The following is a 27,066-nucleotide window of genomic DNA, read 5'->3' on the forward strand; positions in this document are numbered from 1 at the left end:
CTAAGAAAACAAGCCTTGATTTGAGCACTGTTAAGCAGGGAGAGAAAGAAGGGCTGCACTCATATGTCAGGCGGTTCAATCTGATAAGAATTCAGATTCAAGGACTGTCTGACGAGGTAGCTTTTATAGACTTTTTCAAGGGTCTGAGAGACGGGTCGACTTTTAAGTTCGACCTCGTCAGAAAAGGGGCTTTCACCCTACAGGCGGCCCTCAGGGAGGCGGAAAGCTACATTCAAGCTACCGACCTCTGCTCGCCTGGTAGCCAGTCGGACTCTAAGAAGTCCGACAAACAGAAAGTTAGCCGGTCAGCTCAGCCAGCCAAAAACAAAGAAGAGAGCAAAAAAAGAAAAGAAGTCTGGGCAGTTACTGACTCTGACCAGCCGTCCTAGAAGAAAAAGAAAGAGTTTAAACCGTACGTCCCCAAGTACGAGTTTAACAAATATTGCAACTCCATCCTCATGGAGGTAAAGGACCGACTGTCCATTGAGAAGCCGAATCCTATGAAGAGTTCTGTCCAGTCACGGAACAAAATTAAATTTTGTCAGTTCCATGAGGAATTTGGCCATGACACCAACGACTGCTTTAGTCTTCAGCGGGCGTTGGACCGTCTGGCTGACAAAGGTCTGCTAAAGTCCTACATTTCTAAGTCCCCAGCCGGGGCAAAAAAGAAAAACAAGGGTCAGTCCACCAAGACTACCCCCCAGCCTGCTAGTAGTTCGGATACCGACAAGGAGCCGGTCTACACCATAGCAGGCGGGTTCTCATGTGGTGGCCCTACCATCCGGGGCACCAAGAGCCATCTTCGAAAGATGGACAAAGATGATGATGAACAGGCGGAAGCCAACTCCTCCTTCCCAGACGTGTTGATCACTGAGAAGGACAGGGGCAGCGTCCGCCGCCCGCATGATGACCCGGTGGTCATCGAATGTAAGGTTGCCAACCAGCTGGTTGGACGGATCCTTATAGACACCGGCAGCTCATCAGACATCATCAGCCTCCGGTGCCTGCAAAAGCTGAAATACAACGTCGGCAGCATGCATCCGGTCACCCACCCCTTGGTTGGTTTAGGGGGTGGAATGGTCTACCCAGCCGGGAGAATTGACTTACCCATCCGGCTGGGAGAGAAAGGCCAGGGACGACATATGGTCGTCAGATTCTTGGTCGTTGAGGAGTTGACCGCCTATAACATCATCCTTGGCAGGCCAACCCTCAACGTAGCCAAGGCCGTAATTTTCCCGTCTCTCATGCTCATCAAGTATGAGAGGGATGACGGCTCTGTTGGTTCCTTGTATGGGGATCAGAAGACGGCCCGAGAGTGCTATCTCTCAGCCGTCCGAGATACTGTGACCCCAGGCGGACAGGAACCAATAGACCTTGACAACGTCAAGGATGCCGACCCAGTTCCTTCCCCACCAGCAGCCGGGAAGAAAAGAAAGGCACCCCTGCTGGTGGAGGTAAAGAAAGAGAAAAAATAGCAATCATTGACCGGTGAACGATCAGCTCCGTCCCCAACCGGCTGGCGAAAGCATTGATCTCGTTCTGGACGACAGCCGTCCAGAACGTACTGTTAAGGTTGGGACGGTAGCTCATGCTACCTTGGGTGCAAGCTTGCACCTTCTGCTGAAGGTATTCAAAGACATTTTTGCCTTTGAAGTGAAGGAGATGCCAAGCGTCAGCCCGGATCTTGCTGTCCACAAACTCGCCGTGGACCCCAAAAAGAAGCCCATCCGGCAAAAGAAAAGAAATCACGGCGAGGAAAGAAGTCAGGCGGCAGCTGCCGAAGTTAAAAAGCTGCTAGACGCCAGGTTCATCCGGCCCTGTAATTTTCCCGACTGGGTGGCCAATGTGGTCCTTGTTAAGAAGCCGAATGGGACCTGGCGCATGTGTGTTGATTACACAGACCTCAACAAGGCGTGTCCAAAGGACAGTGATCCGCTTCCAAAGATCTACAGCCGGTCACGCCTTGATGAGCTTTATGGATGCCTACTCCGGCTTCCATCAGATACCCCTGTGGAAGAAAGATCAAGAGAAGACGGCCTTCGTCACTGATCAGGGGCTATTCTGTTATACTGTGATGCCGTTTGGCTTGAAAAATGCGCCTGCCACTTTCCAACGGATGATTAATACGGTCTTTATTAATCAGATTGGGAAGAATGTGGAGGCGTACATGGATGACATGATAGTCAAATCCAAACAGCAGACGGATCACCTTGCTGATCTCCGAGAAACATTCACCACCCTCAGGCGGCATAAGGTTATGTTAAATCCTAAGAAATGCGTCTTTGGTGTTGAGTCTGGGAAGTTTCTCGGATCCTGATTGATGAAATGGGGATAGAGGCTAACCCTGAAAAGATACAGGCGGTGATAGACATGAAGTCACCCCGTTCTGTCAAGGAAGTCCAGAGACTCACCGGTTGCCTGGCCGCCTTGGGGAGGTTCCTCAGCCGGTCAGGCGACAAATGCCTTTACTTCTTCCAAGCAATCAGGAAGAAGACCAGATTTGAATGGGGGGATGATGCTGAGGCGGCGTTCCACAGGTTGAAAGAGCATTAGCACTCTATGCCTAGGTTGGTCAGTCCTTTGCCTAGGGAGACGTTGTACATGTACTTAGCCGTCTCAGACCATGCCCTCAGTGCCGTTCTCCTTACTGAGCGAGACGGCGTGCAGCTCTCGGTTTACTTCATTAGCCATGTTCTTAAAAATGCTGAACTCCGGTACCCCATGGTTGAGAAATTTGGCCTTGCTTTGTATATGGCATTCAAAAAATTGAAGCCTTACTTTTTGGCACATCCGGTGGTGATCTACACGGACCAGCCACTCAAGCGGCCGATGTCTACCTTGGACTCATCCGGGAGAATGTTGAAATGGGCTATTGAAATGCAAAGCCTTGAAATCACTTACGAACCAAGAAAGGCAGTGAAAGGTCAGGCGTTTGCCGACTTCATTGTAGAAATGACTCGTCCGGTGGCTCCGGATAACCTTGATCAGGTTTGGAAAGTGTACGTAGACGGGAGCTCTACAAAGAACGGCTGTGGTGCAGGCGTAATTTATGAGTCTCCTGAAGGAGACAGATTTGAATATGCACTACGCTTCAAGTTTCAGGCCTCTAACAATGAGGCGGAATATGAAGCCCTGCTAGCCGGCATACGCATGTGTAAGGCGGCCGGGGCCATGAAAATTGACGCCTACTCTGATTCTCAATTGGTTGTTAGCCAGTATGAGGGAAGTTATGAGGCTACCCATCCGGCTATGATTAAATATCTTCAGGTAGTCAAAGAAGAGACCAAGGCACTTGAGGAATTCCGGCTGAATCAGGTGCCTAGGTTGGAAAACAACCAGGCGGATGCATTGTGAAAGCTGGCATCTTCCGCCTGCCATGATACGCCTCGGTCAGTCTTCTGGGAAGTTCTTGAAAAAAGAAGCATCTATGAGGATCCCATTGGAATTCTGGATCGAAGCTCTACCTGGATGGATGGCATCCGGGCCTATCTCTCTGACGGCACACTTCCTGATTCGCCACAGGAAGCAGCCATACTGAAAAAGCAAGCTGCAAGATTCGAGATGAAAAATGGAGAACTCTTCAAGGCAGGGTTTCTGAAGCCTTTGTTGAAATGTGTCACCCCAGAAAAGGGGAAAGAAGTTCTCGAAGACTTGCACTCGGGATTCTGCGCCTCTCACATAGGCAGCAGGTCCCTAGCCGTCAGAGCCAGACGACATTACTTTTGGCCCACTCTTGAGGCAGACGCCAAGGAATTGGTGAAAAAATGTGACAAGTGCCAAAAGTTTGGAAAACTTATTCATCGTCCGGCTACTGATCTGACGGCCATCCACAGCCCAATCCCGATTGCAAAGTGGGGGATGGACATTTTAGGTCCTTACACGCCTGCCCCAAGCGGAAAACGCTATATCTTAGTGGCTGTGGATTATCTCACCAAGTGGGTTGAGGCTGAGGCGGTTAAAAACATCAAGACCTCAGACGTCATTTCCTTCATCTGGAAGAATGTTATCACCCGGTAAGGGGTACCCATGTCTATGGTATTTGATAATGGTCCTCAGTTTGAGACGCCTCAGCAAAAAACTTGGTTGGGAGATCAGGGGATCTCAAGTTATTTTGCATCTGTTGGCCGACCCCAAGCAAACGGCCAATTTGAAGCTTTCAATAAACTCATCGCAGACGACATTAAAAAGAAAATAGAAAAGCCGGTGGCTTATGGGCAGAAGAATTAATCCATGTCCTATGGGCCATCCGGACAACAGCGAAAGGGGAAACCAGTGAAACCCCATTTCTCATGGTTTACGGTGCTGAAGCCGTCTTGCCCATCGAACAATACGAGCCGACTCTCAGAGTCATGCTGTATGATGAAGAGGCAAATTGGGAAGCAATGCGCCTGGCATTGGATTCACTCCCAGAACGCCGGGGCAATGCCGCCTTGCGTCATGAGATTTATCGTCTGAGAATGACTAAATCCTACAACAAAAAAGTACACAAGCGTCCTTTGAAAGTTAACGACTTAGTGTTACGAAAAATGGAGGCAACCGGTACGGCCAATGAGTTGGGAAAGCTAACACCAAATTGGGAAGGTCCCTACCGGATCTATGAAGAAGTAAGGGACGGCACCTACCGCCTGGAAACCCCAGACGGCAGGCGCCTGCCTAGAACTTGGAATGTAGCCAATCTAAAAAAGTACTACTTCTGAGAATGTAACTTTTTGTAAACAATGAGTCAATTATTGAAGATTCAGTCTTTGTTTGCAAAATTGAGTTATTGTTTGATTATCCATCCGGGTAATATCCAGGCGGATTCCCCATCTACCTAACTAAGTTCGATACTTAGTGAAGGTTACATTTGTTTATCCGCCTGAGTAATGCTCGGATCCCTTGTTTATTTAAATTGGATACTTTGTTTATTCAACTGCTTGACTATCCGCCTGGGTAATACTCAGACGGATTCTCCAATTTGAGTTGGATACTTTGTTTATTCAACTGCTTGACTATCCGCCTGGGTAATACTCAAACAGATTCTCCAATTTGAGTTGGATACTTTGTTTATTCAACTGCTTGACTATCCGCCTGGGTAATACTCAGACGGATTCTCCATTAATCTAACTAAGTTTGATACTTAGTGTAAATTCAACACTGATTAAGAAACTAAGCACAAAAACGTTTAGTGGCTACACAACCGGTCTCAAACAAGACCAGAGGCTAAAATGGCCGGATGGTTGCTCTTTTTATAAAATCGCCTGTCCCAACATGGACAAAGGCGTCCGGCAACACCCCTCCGGGTGCAATCGTCGCAGAGAACAAATTATCTGTCGGTTCTACGTATCCATGCAGACGGCAAAAATTGAACGACCAAATTGGTCAACTCATAGCCGTCTGACCGAAATAACCTACGAAGAACGAATAAGTTCCTAAATACCGGATGCCCATAGGCATCAGTCGGTCACCGGCTGAAGTTCTCACTTAGGTTATTTATTCCAAAAATTGCACCTTACCCCAATTGGGGCAAGAATTCAATGGCTACGAAATCTCTACAAAGACGGGCATAAGTCGTCTGGGTAGTGACCGAAACGCCTGTTGGTGTATGGTTGTGCACTTGGTTTGGGGCAATCACTACTGTGATTGATTGACTTACAAACATATCATGCTCTTTGCAGCATCAGACGTTTTCAAGTTAATCAACCAGCTCCAATTGAAACCAATCACACAGCCGTCCAGGGGCAAGGACAGCCAGACTATTGACTAGTTAGGCAAAAAATCGCCGCATGTTTTTCATAAGATAGGCAAAAATTAAAAATTCAAATGCAAAATAATCAAAACCGACTTAGTCGGTGCAATTCATAAAAGTCCATCCAACCAAACGGTTGTAATGGATCAAATGTTAACCGGACCCCGTCTGGGAGAATGAAATTGTTAATTAACACGGCTCCACAGCCGGTAAATACAAGAATACTCGGCACGCAGGCCGGAAAAAGCAAGTTTTGGCATACAGCCGCTGAATAAAAAGGAACTAAAAAAGCAAAGACTGGCATACTGCCGCTGAGGGGTAAATTCTGGCCTGTAGACGGAGCCTCCTAGTTCTCCCCCTTCTCCTCATCATCTGAGAGAATTTGGTGCGCTTCGCCGGGACCAGGAAGCTCAGGCGCGGTCGGCTCATTGTTGCTGAGCCAGGCTTCAAAGGAGGCAGGCTCTAGCTCGCCTTGCTCTCTCAAGTACACCACGTACTCGGCATAGCTGTGTGCCATTGTCCAGATGCTATAATCAGCTTCTGGATACAAGGCAGCCCAAGAAATCTTCATACGGGCGCCGTTGTCAGCATCACTCTCAGCAACAGGCGGTTTTGCTCCGCCTCCATGGTTGCTGCAAAGTTTTTCTGAGCTTTAGCAGCATCCTTCTCCAGCCTCTCAACCTTGGATTTCAGTTTGCCAAGGTCCGCCTGGGCCTTCTTGAGCGCCTCATCTGCCTGTTTGGCGCTCTCGTCTGCTTTCTTCTGGGCCTCCTCCGCCCCCTTCTTGGCCGTCTCAGCATCTGTTACCCGCTGGTCGGCCGCCTTCAGATCTAGCTCCAGCTGCTGGATTTTAGACGCCTGTGTCATAATTATTGCTTTAGTTTCAAGTTCAATTACGATAGTTGAGTGAAAAGCAATATTATCAGCGTTTATGGCGGACTTCTTGGCCCTTTTTACCTCTTCCCGTTTGCGCGAATAAGGACGTTTGAGCCCGTCCACCCGCAGCATGGCCTGCAAAAAGCAGGCGGTATAAGAATTACAGGCGGGATAATTACTTGAAGAAAAAATAACATTCAATTGACAAGTTTCTTACCTCAGCAAGAAGGGATAGAACGCGTTCAAGATTGAACGTCTCTATCCCAGGGATATTGTCCTTATCCCTCTTCCGAACGGCATCCAGCATGGCCTTGGCGTGCTTCTGGACGTCTGGTCAGCGGGGAGATTGATCTGCACCACAATCAACACGTGATGAGTGCGAAACTAAGGCAGCACCTATCTGTTGCCGACCGTCTGAGGATAACGTCTGTTGGGAGTGGGATTTAACCCGTAAAGGCCACCCCAGCTCAAGCGGGGATTCAAAAGGGTTCTTACCTTCAGAGCCGGCCAAGCGGGAACCGCTTGCAGGCGTGGTGAACCCTGTGGTTGCTGAGGGGTTGACAAGATCAAGGCATAGGCTGCCGCCTACCTTCTCGAGTCGCCCCGCTATCCGCATCGTCTTAGCCCCGGCTGAGGCGCCAGAAGTGGACGTAGAGGCGGACCTTTTTTTTTTGTTAAGAACGGCTGTGGCCTCCTCTCTAGCCCGCTTGAGGTTCTTCTCAAACGATTTCCCAACTTCTCCCCCCTGTGAAAATAAACAAGTCAAGGTTAGTATCCGGGCAAGACAGTTTATAAAATAAACTTAAGAAAGGGTCAGGCGCTCATTACCTTGACCCTGAGCTCGGCCGTAGCTTTCTCCGCAAGATCTTTGCGGATGGTTGCAGAAGACCGCTTGGGGGTTTTCTCCGACTGCAACATGTTTAGCGCTTCTTCTGCAAAAAGAAAGAAATTGGTCGGAATCATAAATCAATTCCGATAGAAAAATACTATAGACGGTGTGAACCCAGGCGCATACGTTTATTAAACATGTGCCCTAGCCCGCAGGCGGCTAGGAAAAATTCATCCCTGAACCAGGCGCACTTGGGAATCCAATTTTTAGGGACTTTTATTGTTTCCCCGGTTGACAGAGTTGCGTCTGTGAGGCCGAAAAAGTCTGCCTCGATTATTTTGTCAAAGTCTTCCTCTAGGATCTGGGGAAGAGCGCACTTCCTGCCCAACAAGTCAGGCTTCTTATCGTACAGACGGAATTCATAATTTTACCGTCTGGTTGGGGCTGACATCAGGTAGAACCTGTGCTTCCAGCCATCGAACTTTGAGACCTTGTCAAAGGTCATCATGTATTGCGGCTGTGTGGTTAGGGTATACCATGCTCTCCAGCCGCCTGGGCTTCTGCTGAGGTAATGCATGCTTGCAAAAGCCTCCCAGCCGGGGTTAAGCTCTTGGAACTCGCAGGCGGCAACATACCCCAGAATGTTGGTCCAGGAGTTGGGGGTAAGTTGCCAGAGCCCAAGGCCGTAGCCTCTCAAAATTGCCTTCACCGCCTGGTGAAGGGGGAAGCGAAGGCCGGCTTTGAACGCCGCCTCATAACATCCAAAATAGTTGTTGGCGTTCTCTTGATCATCCCCCCAAGCGATGGTGCCCAGCTCAGGCGGCACCCGGATCTTATACCCGTCTCCTAGCGGGTGCATTTTCCTAAAGTTCTCTAAGTTCTCTCCCATCTGGATTCGGTCCTTGGAGGAGACGTGGATGCTGAAGGGATCGTCCTTCTCACTCCACTTTTTCCTTTCTTCCTCCTCGCTATCCGAAAGAGAAGGCAAGTCATCGCTGCTCTCGGAGGTAGAGGCGGAGCTGTCGCTCTCCGTCTCCCCCTCGCTTTGGTCTATGGGGGCAGAGGCGGCCTCGTCGCAGCCTTGGTCGCACTCTTCCAAAAAAGAGTCTGTAGGGGTTGAAGGGGCGCGCGGAGGGGATCTTTCCAGAGTCGTCTGGTTTCCCTGACCAGACGTTTCTCCCTCAGGCGTTTGGCCGCCTGAGCCTTCGCTCTTGTAATTCGGGTCCGTGGCCGTCTGCATTGTCCAAGCCATGGTGTCCTGCACAGACACATAACTGGTCGAAATCCATGGCAAAGGGTGGTCCCAACACCCTGAGCCGGCACTCCCAGTCCTAGACTCAGCCGACCCTGGTGACCGGCTGGGCTCTAACCTAGGTCGTGCCGTGTGTGTTGGTGATGCATCCATTTATTACAAGAAATATGTACAAGCGGTGAAAAAAGAAAAGAGCTGAGAGATACAGAGACGGTACCTTTCGAGTTGGTATCTGAGTGTAGGCGGGACCGGCTGTATCGCTGAAGAACAAGCCTTTTTGCTCACGTCTGACTCAAACAAGTGACTTCTACTCTCTCAAAGTTTTTCTCTCTTGGAAATTTTTGTAAACGTACAAAATTATGAGGGTAAAACGGCTATATATAGAGGGTAAATTTGGGGGCATTTTCGTAATTTACCCAGAAGGTGAACAGTTACTTTGTAACGGTAAAATTACCGCCAACCGGAGCGTGACATGTGTCACAGATGCAATGTGGCGTGCCACGTCACATCTGTGAGGGGCAAATGTTTAGGGTAATTTGACCCCGCCACGTGGTCCAATAAAAGGATGACACGTGTCAGCCTCAGGATGGGCCAAAGTGGACCAATCCCTGCTCGACACGTGTCACCCCAGAAAAGAAGGGAAAAATGGCGGCCTTCAGGCCCAAATCCCGAGAATGCCGCAAAACGGCGCAGCCCACCAATGATTAGGGTTCAGTGACCTAATCAGGGGCACAACTCCCAAAGACCTTATAAATAAGGAGATACCCCTCACTTTGAGAAAAGAACGTTTTATCATTTAATACACCTGCATTCTCTTACATCAGAGAAACACCTGAGCTTGGAATCCGAGCAGATACCCACCTAAATTTCCGTACTCTTTATTCCTTTTCAAGTTACTAACTTGATCGTCCAAGGCGGAGCACCACCCAACAGGTGTCTCCGTTTTTTTTCCAGGTACAGCTCATCCTGGATCAGTCTTCGTGTTGTAACTCTCCCGAGGGACAAAAATACCCAAAACATTGGGCGCCGTCTGTGGGGAGAGTACCTCAAAGATGGTTCAAGAGTTTGTACCTCCTAACTGTCTAGGCGAAGACCCAGAAGTCTTTACCGACCATGAGGAGGGTGAGGATCCTCAGGTCGAAACCTCTACAGCCAAAGACGGCTCTCTCAGAGTCAAGCGCATCCGGCCCAGAGAGACTCTGGAGCGGGGCGCCTCCTAGGCAGGTCCGAGCAGACCCACTGGGCAGCCGGAAAGGGCAACCCAAACGGCAGCTGGATCAGCCCCTGTCACCCGAGACGAACTCATGAGGTTCATGGCTAGTTTCAAGGGTGAAATTACAGAGCTGATCACTAAAAGCCGGGCTGGCCCAAGTAAAGGTCAGTCGGCTAAGAAGACTCCACTAGAGAAGGGGAAGTCAGTTAGAAACCGGCAGCCCACTCCTCATCCAAAGGAGAAAGCAACCGGGACCATTGATTGGTCGAAGATTCTCCTTCCTGGGAGGAACACAAATAACACTCGCCGGCCCCAACAGCCGGTGAGAAGTAAAAAATCAACTCTTGATGCCTGGGAAATTATTAACCGGAAGAGAAATCAATCGCTGTCTGAGTCGGCTTCAACGTCGAACTTTCCAGACAGCTTCAACAACATTTCTGCAGGGAGTGCACCCTCCTTGCATGAGAGTCAGACAGGCGGTAATACCGTCCATTCTGGCCCTCATATGATTGGAGTTGTCCCGTATGAGCCTACTCAGGCTTACGGGCAGTATTCTCCTCACTTCATGCAACCGGCCTTCTTTGGGGGTCAGGCGGCATATCCAAATGTCCAACCATTGGACTGGCAGCTTCGTCTGCTGCGCCTGGGTGAACAACCTTCTGCGTTCACTCGGGAGATAACCGAGGCGGCACAGCCGTCCAAGGTTAAGAATGTGTTGGTTGGTACCTATGATGGCACCACCAATCCGGAAGACCACCTCATGGCTTACACCAACCTCATGTATCTGCAGGGGTTGGATGATGCCACTTGGTGTCGATGCTTCCCGGCTACATTGAAGGGCATTGTCCAACAATGGTTTGGCAACCTGCCAGCCGGGTCCATAGACAGCTTCAGGAAGCTTGCCTTCCTGTTTGCTTCCAACTTCTCAATGAACATCCCTGCTAAGAAAACAATCCTTGATTTGAGCACTGTTAAGCAGGGAGAGAAAGAAGGGTTGCGCTCATATGTCAGGCGGTTCAATTTGATAAGAATTCAGATTCAAGGACTGTCTGATGAGGTAGCTTTTACAGACTTTTTCAAGGGTCTGAGAGACGGGTCGACTTTTAAGTTCGACCTCGTCAGAAAAGGGGCTTTCACCCTACATGCGGCCCTCAGGGAGGCGGAAAGCTACATTCAATCTACCGACCTCTGCTCGCCTGGTAGCCAGTCGGACTCTAAGAAGTCCGACAAACAGAAAGTCAGCCGGTCAGCTCATACGGCCAAAAACAAGGAAGAGAGCAAGAAAAGAAAAGAAGTCTGGGCGATTACTGAGTCTGACCAACCGTCCCAGAAGAAAAAGAAAGAGTTTAAACCATACGTCCCCAAGTACGAGTTTAACAAAGATTGCAACTCCATCCTCATGGAGGTAAAGGACCGGCAATCCATTGAGAAGCCGAATCCTATGAAGAGTTCTGTCCAGTCACGGAACAAAATTAAATTTTGTCAGTTCCATGAGGAAGTTTGCCATGACACCAACGACTGCTTTAGTCTTCAGCGGGCGTTGGACCGTCTGGTTGACAAAGGGCTGCTAAAGTCCTACATTTCTAAGTCCCCAGCCGGGGCAAAAAAGAAAAACAAGGGTCAGTCCTCCAAGACAAACCCCCAGCCTGCTAATAGTTCGGATACCGACAAGGAGCCGGTCTACACCATAGCAGGCAAGTTCTCATGTGGTGGCCCTACCATCCGGGGCACCAAGAGCCATCTTCGAAAGATGGATAAAGATGATGATGAGCAGGCGGAAGCCAGCTCCTCCTTCCCAGACGTGTTGATCACTGAGAAGGACAGGGGCAGCGTCCGCCGCCCGCATGATGACCCGGTGGTCATCGAATGTAAGGTTGCCAACCAGCTGGTTGGACGGATCCTTATAGACACCGGCAGCTCATCAGACATCATCAGCCTCCGGTGCCTGCAAAAGCTGAAATACAACGTCGGCAGCAGGCATCCGGTCACCCACCCCTTGGTTGGTTTTGGGGGTGGGATGGTCTACCCAGCCGGGAGAATTGACTTACCCATCCGGCTGGGAGAGAAAGGCCAGGGACGACATATGGTCGTCAGATTCTTGGTCGTTGAGGAGTTGACCGCCTATAACATCATCCTTGGCAGGCCAACCCTCAACGTAGCCAAGGCCGTAATCATCCCGTCTCTCATGCTCATCAAGTATGAGAGGGATGACGGCTCTGTTGGTTCCTTGAATGGAGATCAGAAGACGGCCCGAGAGTGCTATCTCTCAGCTGTCCGAGATACTGTGACCCTAGGCGGACAGGAACCAATAGACCTTGACAACGTCAAGGATGCCGACCCAGCTCCTGCCCCATCAGCAGCCGGGAAAAAAAGAAAGGCTCCCCTGCTGGTAGAGGTGAAGAAAAAGAAAAAGTAGCAATCACTGACCGGTGAACGGTCAGATGAGCTCCGTCCCCAACCGGCTGGCGAAAGCATTGATCTCGTTCTGGACGACAGCCGTCCAGAACGTACTGTTAAGGTAGGGACGGTAGCTCATACTACCTTGGGTGCAAGCTTGTACCTTCTGCTGAAGGAATTCAAAGACATTTTTGCCTTTGAAGTGGAGGAGATGTCAGGCGTCAGCCCGGATCTTGCTGTCCACAAACTCGCCGTGGACCCTAAAAAGAAGCCCATCCGGCAAAAGAAAAGAAATCACGGCGAGGAAAGAAGTCAGGCGGTAGCTGCCGAAGTTAAAAAGCTGCTAGACGCCAGGTTCATCCGGCCCTGTAATTTTCCCGACTGGGTGGCCAATGTGGTCCTTGTTAAGAAACCGAATGGGACCTAACGCATGTATGTTGATTACACAGACCTCAACAAGGCGTGTCAAAAGGATAGTTATCCGCTTCCAAAGATCGACAGTCTGGTCGATTCTACAGCCGGTCACGCCTTGATGAGCTTTATGGATGCCTACTCCGGCTTCCATTAGATACCCCTGTGGAAAAAAGATCAAGAGAAGACGGCCTTCGTCACTGATCAGGGGCTATTTTGTTATACTGTGATGCCGTTTGGCTTGAAAAATGCGCCTGCCACTTTCCAACGGATGATTAATACGGTCTTCATTAATCAGATTGGGAGGAATGTGGAGGCGTACATTGATGACATGATAGTCAAATCCAAAAAGCAGACGGATCACCTTGCTGATCTCCGAGAAACATTCACCACCCTCAGGCGGCATAAGGTTATGTTAAATCCTAAGAAATGCGTCTTTGGTGTTGAGTCTGAGAAGTTTCTCGGATTCCTGATTGATCAAAGGGGGATAGAGGCTAACCCTGAAAAGATACAGGCGGTGATAGACATGAAGTCACCCCGTTCTGTCAAGGAAGTCCAGAGACTCACCGGTTGCCTGGCCGCCTTGGGGAGGTTCCTCAGCCGGTCAGGCGACAAATGCCTCTACTTCTTCCAAGCAATCAGGAAGAAGACAAGATTTGAATGGGGGGGTGATGCTGAGGCGGCGTTTCAGAGGTTGAAAGAGCATTTGCACTCTCTGCCTAGGTTGGTCAGTCCTTTGCCTAGGGAGACGTTGTACATGTACTTAGTCGTCTCAGACCATGCCCTTAGTGTCGTTCTCCTTACTGAGCGAGACGGCGTGCAGCTCCCGGTTTAATTCATTAGCCATGTTCTTAAAAATGCTGAACTCCGGTACCCCATAGTTGAAAGATTTGGCCTTGATTTGTATATGGCATTCAAAAAATTGAAGTCTTACTTTTTGGCACATCCGGTGGTGATCTACACGGACCAGCCACTCAAGCGGCTGATGTCTACCTTGGACTCATCCGGGAGAATGTTGAAATGGGCTATTGAAATGCAAAGTCTTGAAATCACTTATGAACCAAGAAAGGCAGTGAAAGGTCAGGCGTTTGCCGACTTCATTGTAGAAATGACTCGTCCGGTGGCTCCGGATAATCTTGATCAGGTTTGGAAAGTATATGTAGACGGGAGCTCTACAAAGACTGGCTGTGGTGCAGGCATAATTTATGAGTCACCTGAAGGAGACAGATTTGAATATGCATTACGCTTCAAGTTTCAGGCCTCTAACAATTAGGCGGAATATGAAGCCCTGCTAGCCGGCATACGCTTGTGTAAGGCGGCAGAGGCCATGAAAATTGACGCCTACTCTGATTCTCAATTGGTTGTTAGCCAGTACGAGGGAAGTTATGAGGCTACCCATCCGGCTATGATTAAATATATTCAGGCAGTCAAAGAAGAGACCAAGGCACTTGAGGAATTCCGGCTGAATCAGGTGCCTAGGTCGGAAAACAACCAGGCGAATGCATTGTCGAAACTGGCATCTTCCGCCTGCCATGATACGCCTCGGTCGGTCTTCTAGGAAGTTCTTGAAAAAAGAAGCATCTATGAGGATCCCGTTGGAATTCTGGACCGAAGCTCTACCTGGATGGATGGCATCCGGGCCTATCTCTCAGACGGCACACTTCCTGATTCGCCACAGGAAGCAGCCGTCCTGAAAAAGCAAGCTGCAAGATTCGAGTTGAAAAATGGAGAACTCTTCAAGGCGGGGTTTCTGAAGCCTTTGTTGAAGTGTGTCACCCCAGAAAAGGGGAAAGAAGTTCTCAAAGACTTGCACTCGGGATTCTGCGCCTCTCACATAGGCGGCAGGTCCCTAGCCGTCAGAGCCAGACGACATTACTTTTGGCCCACTCTTGAGGAAGACGCCATGGAATTGGTGAAAAAATGTGACAAGTGCCAAAAGTTTGGAAAACTTATTCATCGTCCGGCTACTGATCTGACAGACATCCACAGCCCAATCTTGTTTGCAAAGTGGGGGATGGACATTCTAGGTCCTTACATGCCTGCTCCAGGCGGAAAGCGTTATATCTTAGTGGCTGTGGATTATTTCACCAAGTGGGTTGAGGCTTAGGCGGTTAAAAACATCAAGACCTCAGACGTCATTTCCTTCATCTGGAAGAATGTTATCACCCGGTACGGGGTACCCATGTCTATGGTGTTTGATAATGGTCATCAGTTTGAGACGCCTCAGCTAAAAATTTGGTTGGGATATCAGGGATCTCAAGTTATTTTGCATCTGTTGGCCGGCCCCAAGCAAACGACCAAGTTAAAGCTTTCAACAAACTCATCTCAGACGGCATTAAAAAGAAAATAGAAAGAGCCGGTGGCTTATGGGCAGAAGAATTAATCCATGTCCTATGGGCCATCCGGATAACAGCGAAAGGGGAAACCGGTGAAAACCCATTTCTCATGGTTTACGGTGCTGAAGCCGTCTTGCCCATCGAACACTACGAGCCGACTCTCAGAGTCATGCTGTATAATGAAGAGGCAAATTGGGAAGCAATGCGCCTGGCATTGGATTCACTCCCAAAACGCCGGGGCAATGCCGCCTTGCGTCATGAGATTTACCGTCTGAAAATGACTAGAGCCTACAACAAAAAAGTACACAAGCGTCCTTTGAAAGTTAACGACTTAGTGTTACGAAAAATGGAGGCAACCGGTAGGGCCAATGAGTTGGGAAAGCTAACACCAAATTGGGAAGGTCCCTACCGGATCTATGAAGAAGTAAGGGACGGCACCTACCGCCTGGAAACCCCAGACGGTAGGCGCCTGCCTAGAACTTGGAATGTAGACAATCTAAAAAAGTACTACTTCTGAGAATATAACTTTTTGTAAACAATGAGTCAATTATTGAAGATTCAGTCTTTGTTTACAAAATTGAGTTATCGTTTGACTATCCATCCGGGTAATATCCAGGCGGATTCCCCATCTACCTAAATAAGTTCGATACTTGGTAAAGGTTACATTTCTCTATCCGCCTGGGTAATGCTCGGATCCCTTGTTTATTTAAGTTGGATACTTTGTTTATTCAACTGCATGACTATCCGCCTGGGTAATACTCAGACGGATTCTCCATTTATCTAACTAAGTTGATATTTAGCATGATCAAATATTTGCCTGTCCGTCTGGGTAATACCCAGACAGACTCGTTTGCTTAAAAAACTAAGTTCGATACTTAGTGTAAATTCAACACTGATTCAGAAACTAAGCACAAAAACGTTTAGTGGCTACACAACCGGTCTCAAACAAGACCAGAGGCTAAAATGGCCGGATGGTTGCTCTTTTTATAAAATCGCCTGTCCCAACATGGACAAAGGCGTCCGGCAACACCCCTCCGGGTGCAATCGTCGCAGAGAACAGATTATCTGTCGGTTCTACGTATCCATGCAGACGACAAAAATTGAACGACCAAATTGGTCAACTCATAGCCGTCTGACCGAAATAACCTACAAAGAACGAATAAGTTCCTAAATACCGGATGCCCATAGGCATCAGTCGGTCACCGGCTGAAGTTCTCACTTAGGTTATTTATTCCAAAAATTGCACCTCACCCCAATCCAGGAAAAATCAAAAGAGGTAACAGCCGTTAAAGCTCGAGCCGAATCCGCCTTAGACCGAGCTCAATTTGAAATTGCTTAGAATGAGCTTTTGACCCTTGATATGATGTATTCCCAGGCGGACGCCAACCTGCAGGTGAAGAAGGACCTGGATTCAGCCCGCTCCAAAGTCAATGAACTTAAGGCCGAAGTTAAAGGCCTTAAGGAAAAACTTGAGCCTCTTCAAGAGGCCAAGAATGAGGTCGAGAGGGCCAAGGAGCGGGTGAGCCGCTTGGAGGGGCACCTGGCGAACTAGGTACAGCAGCTGAAGGCCAAGTTCGAGTCCCGGGCTGAGGAAGAGAAACAGGCTTTTGTTCAACAAATGATGGAAGACTACGAATCCATCATGCGGGCGACATGGGAGGCGGTACAGCCGGGTGCTGATTTTGGCATCTGGAAATCCAAGTTTGATCAGGCAAACAAGGATTACAATGCTGAACTCCATCGCCGGGCTGAAGAGGAGGATGCAGATGGTGAAGAGGCCGACTCCTCTTCAGGCTCCTCCGGGGATGAAGACGGGGAAGGGGATGGTGATGACAATGAAGAGCAGCCGGCAACTGATGGTGCGGCTGCCAATGCTGGCAATCCCTCTGCCCCTTAAAGCTTTTTAGTAGTTATGTCTGCGGCCGAATGGCCATTAATTTCATCTTCCGGCCTGCGTGCCGAGTATCCATGTTTCTTTACCGACCAAGGGGTCGGGTGATTTGACAATTCCTCTAGCTTTGCCAGCTAACAGTCTTATCTAATCGTCTGATGGCGATCGGGCCTTTTTAATTTAACGTCATTCGGCCATTGGCTGAAGTTATTCATATTGTTGTTCTTTAAATTTTTTCATTGCATGTTTTTTTGCTAAGTATTATAACCTGTTTAGCATGCGAATGTTCTTGCTATTATTATTATGCTTTAACATGAATATTATTATAATTATTATTATGATTGTTATGATTATTATTATGATGATTATTATTATGATTATTTTTATGGTGATTGTTATTTATATTATTATTATGTTGCTTGATTATATTTATTGCTTGATCACACCTTTTATGCATGTTTAAAGGGAATTTGGTACTTGTAATCACGCTTAATAAGATGATTAATAATCTTGTTTAGGGTTAATATGATTATAATTCAAGTGATCGCCAATAATAGATTTATTTGTGCATTAAATTCAACCAACATAGATTAAACAGGTTTAGGGTTAATCCTATTGATTACATGTTAATCGAAAAGCGCACATGAATACGATCATAATAAAGTAGAGGCCTATTATTAGGGCAGGTTCAATCTCTTTTAGGTTGGATTTGTACCATCATCCCCGAACCCTTATTTGGTTCTAGACCTTATGGAGTTGACGATCTCTTGGATCGTTAAGGGGTGTAACCTTCACCCTGTGAACGGTACGGTTTACAAGTTCCTAAAACTTGTTGGCGACTCTTTTGCTCTATCTTCTTCCCTTTTGAACGCCACCGTACTTTAGTGTATGATCATAGTGGGGTTCAAGCTAGGGGTTTAACACTTGAAATTATTCCCTACAAGTATGAAATTGTTTCTTGATTATTGTGTATGGGTTATGCTTTTATGGATTAGAATCTTTCTAGCTAATCGATTCTATGCTCTTAATTGTGGCTTTAATCAATTGTGCGAGAGTGAGTTGGTTGAGAGCCCTAAATTCTTCCATACCTTTTCTAGGCTAGTTGCACGAGAGTGAATTAGTTTAGTAGGATAATTAACATGCTTAATTGTGCGAGAATGAGTTAAATGTGTTAATGTTCCTAATCGAGGTCATTTTCATCTATTTTTATGATGTTGTTTAATGCATTGATGTGATTGGATTCCACTTTCCCTAGTTTTAGTTATTTGCTCTTAGTAGTGTTTGGTTTAATCTCTCTCTATCTCACAACCTTTCCTACTAGTCTAATTTGCACAAATTGATACACTTAGTCCTTTTGGGTTCGACCCTTTACTTGCCGCTAACTAGTTTAGTGTAGGTTTAGGTATTATAAATTTCTAATTTGGTTAGGGTTAGTAGTCCCAACGACCTACTTCCACATTCGATCAGTTTCTCCTCTATTGTTGTGGTAAGTTCTTGCCTTCTTTTCTTTTGTTCTTGCTTCATTTTTTGCCATGTTCGCTTTCCTCTTCTTTGTCCTTTCTTTTTACTAAATCGCCTTTCTTTTTTTTGTCACAGCTTGGAGTTTCGCTCCTTGTTCGATTTCTTTGATCGCCATTGTTGTTGTTCTCTGTTGCATCTGCAACTTTTGTTCTAAAGGTACTAACTTTGTACCTTTTGTTGTATGTACTTACCCAATTTTGCTTCTATTTGTATTTTTTTCACAAAATTGTATCTTTTGACTCGTTTGCCTAATTTTACCCCTTTTTTGTTGTTGTAATTGCGCTCTTGATTCCCTCTTTTTATTCCTCCATTGTTCTTGTCTTCATAAACTGATTTTCAATTTTCGGTGCCTCATTGCCTTCTTCTTCCTTTCCGTGGGCTTTTTGTCTTTGTAGATTTCACAATGTCTGACGCTTTTGATAGTCTGAACATAAGTGAGCCTCAAGTTTACACTGAGTCGGATTCTCCTTCTCGATCCTCTCCTTCAGGTGAGCGCTCTGCGCACACTCCTCCTGTTTCTCTTTCTTCTTCTTTCACTCCTATACAAATGGTTATGCCCCTTGATTGTCCAATATAACTAGACGCTCCTAGAGGCGCACACTCACGTAGAGGCTCGTATTTCATTGAATTAAAATGGCTTGAATGCATAATATGATATAACATGAACTAAATAGGGTTCTTGAAAAATTGAAACAATTATCCTCAATTCTACTTAACTTTTTTCCTCTTTAAACAAAATATTTCTTTAGCACATCAGCATTGAAACTATTCCTTAAGACCTGACCTTCTTGATCTGCGAGGAGGAATGCACCAGGTCCCACCTGTTCATAAATGATGAAGGGGCCTTCCCAATTAGCTGACAACATTCCATGCTGGTTTCCTCTTCCCACTGCTATTGTCCTTCTGAGAACCAGGTCTCCTGGTAGGAGCTCCCGGTGCTTGAATCTTTTGTTGAAAGCTTTGGAAATCCTGCTCTTCTAGGCTACCAGCTTGAGAGCTACTTTTAGCCTTACTTCCGGATGGAAGTCTAGCTCCTCCAGCATGCGCTTTTCATTTCCCTATGGCTCATAGTGTTGTAACCTCAGGATGGGAATTTGCACATCCACTGGGACAACTGCGTCAGCCCCATAAGCTAGAGTGAAAGGGCTTTTTCTGGTAGATTCTTTTTCAATGGTTCTATTTGCCTATAACACTTCTGGGACTAGGTCAGCCTACAAGCCTTTGTGCTCCTCCAGCTTTCTCTACAGGGCTGTTAAGATCAGCTTGTTTACCGCTTCGGCTTGGCCATTACTCTGCGGGTGACAGAATGAGCCACTTGCATAGTTGGTGCCCATGTCCTCTAGGTCCTTGATGGTGTCACAGTTGAATTGGCATCCGTGGTCAAAGACTATGCACTGCGGCACCCCAAACCTTGTGATTATGTTTTTCCATATGAACGTCCTCACCTGGGTTGCCTGTATGTACTTAGTGGGTTCGGCTTCTATCCACTTGGTAAAATAATCTACTGCCACTATGAGGTACTTCCTGCCCGCTGACCCAATGGTGAAGGGTCCCAATATGTCCATTCCCCACTATGCAAACGAGATCGGGCTGAGGATTGGGTCAGATCATTTGCCGGCTGGTTTATGACTAGGGAATATTTTTTACACTTGTCGCACTTTTTCACATATGCTAGTGCGTCTTGTGTCAGAGTTGGCCAGTATGCACCCCTTCTGGGAACTTCAACTCCTAAGGCTTTTCCACTGATGTGGTTGGCACATATTCCTGAGTGTGCTTCTTCCATGATCTTCTCCTGCTCCCACTCTAGGATACACCTTAGCAGTGGTTTTAAGAAGCCTTTTTAGTTGAGCTCCCCACTCATTACCACGTACCAGTTAGCGTCTTTCTTAACTGTCTTAGCTTGCACTTCGTCATCCCGCAGTGAGCCGTGAACTTTGTATGCCATTATATCTATGAACCAAGCTCGTTGTTGCTCGATGCAATTCACCTGCTCCTTTTCAGCGATACTGCTTTCCTCCAGGAGTTCCACCATCATCGTCCTTGTGAGGCTCTGCAGGGTGGAACTAGCTAACTTTGATAGCGCATCAGCTTGGGAGTTTCCCGCTCTAAGGACTAAGTCTATTTGGAAGTGGACTAGCTGAGCTGCCAGCTCCTTTACCTTGGTTACATACTTCAGCATTGTGGATTCCCTAATCTCATAATCCCCCTTCAGCTGACTGGCTACAAGCTGAGATTCAGTCTGCAAATGTACTTTCTTGGCCCCGGCTGCGATACTCATATGCAGGCCCGCCAAAGCTGCCTCGTACTCTGCCTCGTTGTTTGATGCCTTGAATTTGAACTTAATGGAATACTCAAATACATTTCCCTGTAGGGATGTCATTATGATCCCGGCTCCGTTCCCTGTTTGGGCCGATGATCCATCTACTTCCACCTTCCAGATTCCAATGTCATCTTCTTTCTCTTCGTAAGAGGCTTCCACAATAAAATCTGCTAAGGCTTGTGATTTGATAGCTGCCCTAGGCTTGACCTCGAACTCATACTCAGAGAGTTCAATGGCCCATTTCAAGAGTCTGCCCAATGCATCCATTTTTTGTAATGCTTTTTCCAGTGGGTGATTTGTGAGGATTTGTATTATCTATGCGTCATAATATGGTTTCAGCTTCCTTGCTGTTGTTACCACCGCAAAAGATAGTTTCTCCACCAATGGGTACCTTTGCTCATCCTCGGTCAGCACGTGGCTTACAAAGTATATTGGCCATTCTGCCTGTCAGCCGCACGATATCCTTAATGCACTTAGGCTCAGGCAAACTCTAAGTCCATGATATGTCCTACCTGCGTGACGCTCTTGACAATTGAGTCGTCAAAGTATACCTCAACATTCTTTCCCTTCTAGTGCATGAACACTCTATCCATTGTCTTCTAAAAAGTAGCTCTAGCATTCTTCAACCCGAAGGGCATAGCTATGTAATTGTACACTCCCCCCTCGGTGATGAATGCGGGTTTCTGCCGATCTGTGTTATGTAAACTGATCTGATGGTATCCTAAGAAGGCATCCATGAAGCTTAACAGGGCGTGCCCGCAGGTTGAATCTACCAACTGATCGATTTGCGGCAGTGGGTAGCAGTCTTTTGGGCATGCTTTGTTGAGATCTATGAAATCAACACACATCCTCCACTGGCCATTTGCCTTCTTCACCATGACCACGTTGGCTAACCACTCCCGGTAATCGCAGGGCTCAATGAATCCAGCTTCTAGGAGTTTTTCCACTTCTTCCTAGATTGCCCGATTTTTCTCCGTGGAGAGGCTTCGTTTCTTCTGCCTTACTGGCTTAACATCTTCCTTCATATTCAGCATGTGGACCATGACTACAGGGTCAATTCTAGGCATCTCATCTGCTGAAAATGCGAATATGTCCTAGCTCTTCCTCAACAATTCTATGAGGTGCACCCCCACTCCAGGATCAATGACCTTTCCGATTTTTATTGTTCTTGAAGGATCACCTTCTGTGAGCTCGACTATAACATGATCCCCGCTGGGAAGTGGTTTAGCCCTCTCTTCCTTTGTGGGCTCAAAATTTTTCATGGTCGGCTTATGTTTATCCTTTTCCCTGTGATATTCTTCGCGCTTTCTTTTTCTTGACTTTTTCTCAACCTATTCAACGGATCTTTGCTCTGAAATTGGTTGCTGTCTACTCCTAGCGGGCTGCTTTAGGGAAGTTATGTAACATTGTTGAGCTTTTTTCTGGCTTCCCTTGAGCTTTGTTGACTACCCTTCATTGGTTGTGTAAGCCATGGAAAGATGATAGGTGGAAACCACTCCGCCAATCTTGTGGATGAGTGGCCTCCCCATGATCACATTGTAAGGTGAAGGAGAGTATATCACCAGGAACTCTGCTCGAATATCGCGTCTTTTTGACCTTTCTCCTACTCGGACTGAGAGCTCGATTATACCTTCCGGGGTCAATCCAGATCTGTTAAACCCAGTGACTTCATAACTCACCCTTTTTAGGTCCTTTATGTCTAACTTCAGCTCTTTGAACGCACTGATATATATGATTTCGGCTGAGCTCCCCCCATCTATCAATATTCGGTCTACCTCCCAATTTGCAATTCTCATCGTTATTACCAGAGGATCATCATGAGGATAGATTATTCCCTTCTAGTCATGCTCATCAAATGTAGCTCGCGGCTGCGGAGGAAGAGGTGGCCACCTGCGCTTCTCATTATAGTTTATTTGATGTATCATTGCCCGCAGGTCTGCCCGCACCTTGTTCACTGTTCCCCCATGCACTGGTCCTCCGCTGATCACATACACCCTGCCTTCTAGCTTGCTGTCTCTGTCTTTATCCTCAGTGGGACCTCTATGACCTCATCTGCGGTCACGGGCTACTCTGTCCTCTTTTCTTCTTTTGGGGGATCAGCTTGATGTTTGAACTGGTTCAGATACCCCCTTTTTACTAGGTCTTCTATGTTGTCTTTCAGGTGTGTGCATTCATTAGTTGTGTGGCCGTGGTCCCTATGGAAGTCACACCACTTGTTGGGATCACGGTTCCTATTAACCATCCTCGGAGGTCTCTGCCACTTGTCATCAGCTTTGTTCACGCTGAAAATGTGGGATTTCGAGTGAGTGAGCGGGGTATACTAGTCGAACCTTCCAGGTCTTCCTCCCCTCTTCGGGTCTACCCTTCTTACCCCAACAGCTCAATCTGCCTCCCTGTAACCTTGCTCAGCTTTGCTGGGCTGGTCAGCCCTGGCTGTGTTTTATGCCCGGGTGACTTCTGCCCGCTTAATTGGGTCATTTGGCGCCTTCCTGCTCAGCATTGCTTTTTCGGTCTCGTCTGCCTTGATGAACTCGTGCACTTTACCTGGCGCTTCAGCTAGCGTCTTGAGGCTCTTACGACCCACATACGCTCTGAATGGTGAGCCTGGTAGCAAACCGCTCTACATTGCCAGCAACGCTACCTCCTGGCTCATGTTTGGGATAGTTGTTGCCTCGTTGTTGAATTTAGTGATAAACTCCCTCAGGGGCTCATCTTTCCCCTGAACTAGTGACATCAACTCATATGTCATATTAGTTCGATCTACCAAGGTGATAAAATGCATCATAAACATCCTTTTCAGCTGATAAAATGCCACTTCGCTACTTTGCACCAGACTGAGTCCGTCATGGTGTAGAGCACCATGTGGCTCTCAAAAGCTGAGATATGATTCTTAGGTGTTGTGGTTCCGTTGTATGTGCAGATCGACATCGTTATCTTCTTCATCGACTCCTCCAAAATTTCCCTGCAAAATGGGGAATCATCTAGAATAACCTGGATCCGTGCTCGCTTCTCCCTGTCCAGGCTCGGTCCCCGCTCAGAGGCTGGTAACCTGCTGCGGACGACTCGTTTCTCCAGGCTGCTCTTAGCCTGGGTTATCTCCTCCACGCTTTATTCTCAGTTCAGATTCCGAGCTTCCAATTCCAACACCTTCTTCCTCAGTTGGATGAGCTCATTCTGCTCGGGAGTGAGGGTTGCGGGTGTTGCCTTCTTCACCACTGGTTCCGTAGTTGTTGCTACTGGTGACAAGCTTGCTCCTTTACCAAAGTTGGCAAGGACTACTGTCATCGCTGCCAACTGCTCCTTACTACACTTAGAGATAATCTGCAGAATGGCTGGCATGTTTACGGGTTGTAGTTTCTAGGTTATGGGTGTGGAAATAATGGGTTCATTGTTTGCGCCTATCAATGGCATACAGTAAGGAGGGTGATCCCATCGTAAGGGGTACTCTCCTTAAATGCCCTTAGCCACTTAAAAGCCTAGGATTTTACACTTATTAGGGTGTAGTAGGATTTGAATTCCTGACTGTTTGGGGCCTTAAATTAGAATTGATTCTATCGTCATGCTTTTTTATAAGAAACAAGTAGGAGTCGCCAATGAGTTTTAGGAAAAACTCATAAACCTCGTTCATGCCTTTCTTCCATGTGGAGTTCATTGAATAATTAGCACAAATCATAAGTTTACCCATGCCCAAATTGGTCTATAAACCAAAAATGAGTTCGGTAGCGAGGGTACTAAGATAACGTTCCTTTTAGAAGGGAATCGTCATCCTAGCCCTAGTATGACCTCTACTAGCTCTTCGTTTTTTACAATTTCATCACCAAACAATATATGCAACGCGATACCTAAAACTATGTTAGTTGATTTTATTTACAAGCATTAATTCACGTAGGAATTACATTGCAAAGTCGTTATTCTTATTTAATAATATTCGTGAAAGAACAATAAATAAAGAAGATTAGCCTTGGCTTAAGTGATCAACCAACAATTATTTAATTCAATTCTAGTCTTTATTTAACGCGAGATACTATGTGGAATTGATTAATTAATTATTTTAAAAATGATCAAACAACACTAATTAATTTATTAAAGTCCTTTTAAACAAGAAAATAATGGTGATTTAACTAGGTGCTCGGGAATTTACCACTTCTCTATGCTAGATCTCCGTTTAGAACACTTATGGACACCTTCTTGTTGGGGAACCTCCATCGTACTAACAAAGTATCGAAAGGGTGAGTGTTTAGGACAAGAGGGCTAGGTTGCACAAGTTCACAAGTTATTTCGCCAGAGTTTTTAGGTTAATTTTTGTCTGTTGAAGCCTCGGTTTAAGCTCATATTTATAGAGAAGGATTAGGTTTAGGGTTTCGAGCAATCTGCCGCAGCAGGTGTCGCGCGCAACAAATGAAGTTGCGCGCGGCAACCCAGCGCAAGTTATAGAATTACGATGCTATGTGCAACGCAACTATTGGTCTTGCGCGCGGCTTTATGGTAAAATTCGATTTTATATTTTCTGTATAATTTCCGAATAATTACAAATCTTCCGCAGCGCAACTCTGGAAGTTGCGCTGGGTGTCGCGCGCAACTGAAATAGTTGCGCGAGGCAGCCCAACACGACTTTATGAGTTGCGCGCAGCTGCGGCAACACTTAGTTTTAACCTAGGTGCTCCTAAATCCGTCATTATTAGGGTTAAGGCTTAAGCCTAATTATGATCGGGTTTAGTTAATTGGACTTTTGTTTGGGCTTTCTCTTTAATTTGGGCTAGTCTTTTGTGTTTTGTGGCTTAACCAGTTATCCATAAGTATTCTTCACTTTGATCCAACATGAAGAAGGCTTTATTTATCGTCATTGCACTTCCTGTCGGGACAAGGGGACAAAAGTAAATGTCTACACATACCGTACTTGAAAACAAAACTAGATCCTATCAGATTGAGTGTTTCGACGCTGCTTTAGCTGCAGTAGATGTCGATCCAATGGGATTGGATTTTTGTGAGATGGTGGATTTGGGTTTCTCGGCAGATCCTTTTAGATCGATGGCTATTGGTGGTGTTTTTGTGGTGTTTGATTGGCGTCATTGGACTTAGGTATGGGTGCTTGTACAACTTCCTCTCCGGCCACGGTGGTTTATCAACTAGTCTCTCACTTAGTTGGTGAACCTCAGGTTAGATGATCCTACCCCTCCTTCTAGCGCCAATTGTTCCAGGTATGGGTTTTGCTGGGTGAGCTGGGTCTCGTTGACAACCTACACAAGACAGCACACGTAAAATGCCCTCGGGGGTGGCTCGATGAACCCGCCCTCCGATGCCTAAGTTAGAGAGTGTTTAGATAGAGAAAGTGTATTTAGAGAGATGTAGAGTGTGTAATAACTTGTGTGTCTAACCTCTTTTCTGTTGTACTTTTCCTTCTATTTATAGGTGTACGATCTCCTTTGTGGAGAGTTTGGCTGGTCAGCTCTGCCGGCTGACTCTATCGAGCTAGTGACCCCTCTTAGTTGTCCTCTCGGCAATAAGTGCACACCCTAGGGGCTAGGCGATAGTTCAGCGGGAGCTATCCTATACAAGTATATTTCTTATTATGGCTATCAGAACCTATTTCCTCGACCATGAGTATTGTGAGTTCTCTTTTTTGAGTACTAGTTCGCTTTGATGTTGTCAAATGTCTGCCGTAAAAGAGGATTATAACGGCAACACTTGGGCGGCTAGGTCCTCTCAGTAAGGGAAGTTGCATTACAAGACTGAGAATGTCCCCATACTAAAATAGGGAAGATGTCTAGCTGTTTACAAGGCCTCTCAAAGAACGAGACTTTAAAATGCATGGCCGTGCTTGGATGGATTTTAGAAATCATCTGTTTATTTATAGTCGGACTTGGGATCGAAAAACACTTTTGGACATAATAAGGATGACGAATAAATCTTATCTTATAATAGTTCATGAAGAGACATTAAGCGACATAGGAAAAGGCTATACACTAAAAGCGCACTTGTCCGGAAGGACAAGTGGGAGATTGAAAAGAATGGTGTCCTTCGAACAAGTGTATTATTCCGATAGAGGGTTTGAAATTATTAGAAAGATAAATATTCAGTGAGATCAAGTGATCGGAATGCCTGGGTGGAGGCCGCTTCGGATCAGTAATAATAATGTATAATTAATATTATAGCTAAATCTTGACTGAACCATTCGGGTCACACCCAAGCAACTAACAAACTGACGCGAGTAATTAATATTTAGACGTCGGAAATCCAAGCTTTGTCGAATCTGAGAGTCGAAATTCGAGTAGAAATAATAAAAGACAAGATA

At 46.7% G+C, this 27,066-nt stretch overlaps 1 protein-coding gene across 1 annotated transcript; it reads right to left on the bottom strand.

Moving 5' to 3' along the window:
- Positions 1-22,219: 22,219 nt before the first annotated feature.
- Positions 22,220-22,570, bottom strand: LOC145632261 (uncharacterized). Its single transcript, XM_081684589.1, has one exon. The coding sequence runs from the start codon at positions 22,568-22,570 to the stop codon at positions 22,220-22,222; it is 351 nt and encodes a 116-aa protein (XP_081540715.1).
- Positions 22,571-27,066: the final 4,496 nt, after the last annotated feature.

Source organism: Chenopodium album, chromosome 1 (genome assembly GCF_948465745.1).
Source record: "Chenopodium album chromosome 1, dcCheAlbu1.1, whole genome shotgun sequence".
NCBI lineage: Eukaryota > Viridiplantae > Streptophyta > Magnoliopsida > Caryophyllales > Amaranthaceae > Chenopodium > Chenopodium album.